This window comes from Rhinopithecus bieti, unplaced genomic scaffold (genome assembly GCF_001698545.2).
Source record: "Rhinopithecus bieti isolate Rb0 unplaced genomic scaffold, ASM169854v2 scaffold_3041, whole genome shotgun sequence".
In the NCBI taxonomy this organism is placed as follows: Eukaryota; Metazoa; Chordata; class Mammalia; order Primates; family Cercopithecidae; genus Rhinopithecus; species Rhinopithecus bieti.
In genome coordinates this window covers 276698-280070 of record NW_016804262.1, presented here as the reverse complement: position 1 = coordinate 280070, position 3373 = coordinate 276698, and the positions used below count along the sequence as shown (strand labels likewise).

Sequence of the window (3373 nt, the reverse complement as noted above, 5' to 3'; positions counted from 1 at the left end):
CGGCCGCTGCCTCCTGCTGGCCCCAGCGCCCGCAGCCCCGGTCCCGCCGCGGCGGGGCTCCTCGGCCTGGCTCCTGGAGGAGCTGCTGCGGCCCGACTGCCCCGAGTCCGCGGGCTTGGACGCGACACGGGAGGGGCCCGATCGGAACTTCCGACTGAGCGAGCACCGCCAGGCCTTGGCCGCCGCCAAACACCGAGGCCCCGCGCCGACCCCGGGGAGCCCCGACCCCGGTCCGTGGGGCGAAGAGCATTTGGCGGAAAGGGGCCCCAGGAGCTGGGAGAGGGGCGGCGACCGCTGCGACGCTCCGGGTGGGGACGCGGCGCGGAGGCCCGACCCAGAGGCCGAGGCACCCCCAGCCCGGAGCATCGAGACCGCCCAGAGCAGCGCGGCGGAGCCGGTGATCGTGTCCAGGTCGGATCCCAGAGACGAGAAGCTGGCCCTGTACCTGGCCGAGGTGGAGAAGCAGGACAAGTACTTGCGGCAGAGGAATAAGTACCGATTCCACATCATTCCCGACGGCAACTGCCTCTACCGAGCTGTCAGCAAGACGGTGTATGGGGACCAGAGCCTGCACCGGGAGCTGAGGGAGCAGACGGTGCACTACATCGCCGACCATCTCGACCACTTCAGCCCCCTGATTGAGGGCGACGTGGGGGAGTTTATCATCGCTGCTGCCCAAGACGGGGCATGGGCTGGGTACCCGGAGTTGCTGGCCATGGGGCAGATGCTGAATGTGAATATCCACTTAACTACCGGAGGGAGGCTGGAGAGCCCCACGGTGTCTACTATGATTCATTATTTGGGCCCAGAGGATTCCCTGAGGCCTAGTATTTGGCTCAGTTGGCTCAGTAACGGACACTATGATGCTGTATTTGATCACTCCTATCCTAACCCAGAGTACGACAACTGGTGCAAACAAACTCAAGTGCAAAGGAAACGCGACGAAGAACTTGCCAAATCTATGGCCATATCCCTATCTAAAATGTATATTGAACAAAATGCATGCTCTTGAAATGTCTCAAAACCTTACACCCTGGGAATAATTGCATACATAACTTGTGTTTGGAGAATCACATGAACTCTAATCAGGGTAATAGCACTTTCAAACTTGCTAGTAGATTTTATTGTAGGTGTAATGCCTTAATCATCTTTTTGAATGTTTTCTCAGAGCTGAAGGTTGCTGGGCACCTAAATGATGTTTCATGATAGCTTTGGGTGATTTTACTGCTATTTATAATTTGCTGTATAAAGTGAGCACTACTTAATTTGCAAGCTGATTTCTCACAGTGTAAATTTGTTCATTCCTGGTAGTCTATTTTCTATAAAAATGTATTTTTGCACAACATTTTTAAAAACTGGTGTACCTTCATCTATGACGTGTTCAGGCATAAATCCAGAGAAGTACTTTATATGAAATGTATTATTTTGAACAGAGTTTGTGATTTGGTAGTTATTTTATGTTGTTGAAATTTGAATTTCACAATTCTTAGATAATTATTTCAAATGGATATTGAAGCATTCTTGTTACCAGATGTTTGGCCCATTCCATTTTGATGAAACAGAGCTGTTGTTTTGGAAATCATTATTTTTCTAGAAATGGTGAATCTTTTAAAGAAAATTACTTAATGGAAGGTTGTGGGAAGGTGTTTTTTTTTTTTTTTTTTTTTTTTTTTTTTTTTTTTTTTTTTTTCCTGTTTTAAGGGATAGTACCAGGTCTTACTTGAATGAAAGTCTGATATTTGCTGATGGCAGAATGATTATTTTGTACCCTGGTTGATATGTAGAGTAGATCGTCTGGTGCTCTCAGTTGTTTTTATTGACATTTGTTATTTTGTTAGAATGTTAACATGGTATAAAACTCTGTGACAAGATAAGCCTCCTGCTTTAACTTCTTGGATCCAACTAAGAGATTTATAAACTAATTGCATAAATGTCTGGAGCCACCCTTGGCAGTTACAGCAGGAGAACACTGTCTTAATATTTCTTTTACATTCTTTCAGAAGGTGAAATAGGATTGCCCTGTATTAATGTAGAAATGTCTGTAAACAGAGTTTGTATGGTTTGCTGGGTCAAACAATATTTCCAACTTAAAATCTATCTCATTGCCACTTTAACTACTTTTAGTCATATTTATTAAGTAATGCAGTTTGTACTTTTTTTATTTTGTAACATTTTGTGATTTTTTTGTACAAAACTGTATTTGTACAATAGAGCAGTTCCCAGCTGATGGAATGAATGAATAAAATGCAAAATTATACTTTTACAATGCCTTTTGGATAGAGTGGTTTTTAAATTGTAGTGTTTGTAGGAAACTTTCTTACATGTATGCATGTAAAGATGCATTTTTTTTTTCTGTAAAGATGCCACAGCAATAGGTTTCCTAAATTCTCACATGAAGAAGATAAGCTAATCATGAGTAATTTCAAAGGATAAGTCTGAATAAAATATAATTTAAAGGTGGAGAATCCAAGAAATTGCTCTCATTATTTCTAATTATAATTTCTGTCTACAATTATAGCTGTACCTATTGGCTAATGAAAAAGGAGGTGCAAGTTTTGTGTCAGCCAGCAGAATGTCTAATTTAATATCATACTTGTGTATTCCACTCAGTCTCAATATAGAGTTTAATGTTTTAAAGATTAACCAAAATATGCCCTAATTTTGTCTAGTCTGGCCTCTTAAGACCACGGGAATCTGTTTTAAGATGTTGAAAAGTGCATGCTATAGTTTGAATATGTGTGACCTACCACCCCAGATTCATGTGTTAATCCCCATTATGGTGGTATTAAGAGGTTGGGCTTTTGGGGAAGTGATTCAAGACATGAGCACTCTGTCTTCGTGAATGAATTAGTGCCTTTTATATAAAGGGCTGGAAGGAACTAGCTTAGGCCCATTTTGCTCTTCTCTTGTTCTGCCACAGGAGGACACCTAGATGGTGTCATCTGTGAGGAAGGGGCCTTCACCTGATGTGGAACCTGTAAGCGCCTTGATCTTGGACTTGCCAGCCTCCAGACTGTGAGAAATACAAATTTCTGTTCTTTATAAATTACAGATATTTTGTTGCAGCAGCACAAATAGACTAAGTTGGCGCACCTGTGTGCATAATGTTGGGGTATGTTAACTGCATAAGAAAAGCAGCTATTTTGGGTATTTTACTTTTCAGTTAGTCATTTAGACAGCACAGTCATAGACACAACTGAACTTGATTGAGGTCACTGGTTAACCACATTCTTGGAAGGATGCCGTTGAATATCAAGGAAAGAATTTGTCAACGGTTTAAATGTTTACTAATCACAGATCTCTGAATTTTTGTGTAGGTAAGTTTTGCTTCGTGGCTTCAGTAAGTAATTTGGGAAGAAAAAATTGCTGTTAT

The 3373-nt window shown here is 42.6% G+C and overlaps 1 protein-coding gene across 1 annotated transcript in view; it reads left to right on the top strand.

The window, feature by feature from the left end:
• Positions 1 to 2463, top strand: part of OTUD1 (OTU deubiquitinase 1) — a 3578-nt gene extending 1115 nt beyond the window's left edge. The window contains exon 2 of the mRNA XM_017867422.1: positions 3 to 2463. Within this exon, the coding sequence (XP_017722911.1) occupies positions 3 to 1012 (1010 nt within the window). The 3' untranslated portion in view covers positions 1013 to 2463. The remainder of the gene's footprint in view (positions 1 to 2) is intronic.
• Positions 2464 to 3373: the final 910 nt, after the last annotated feature.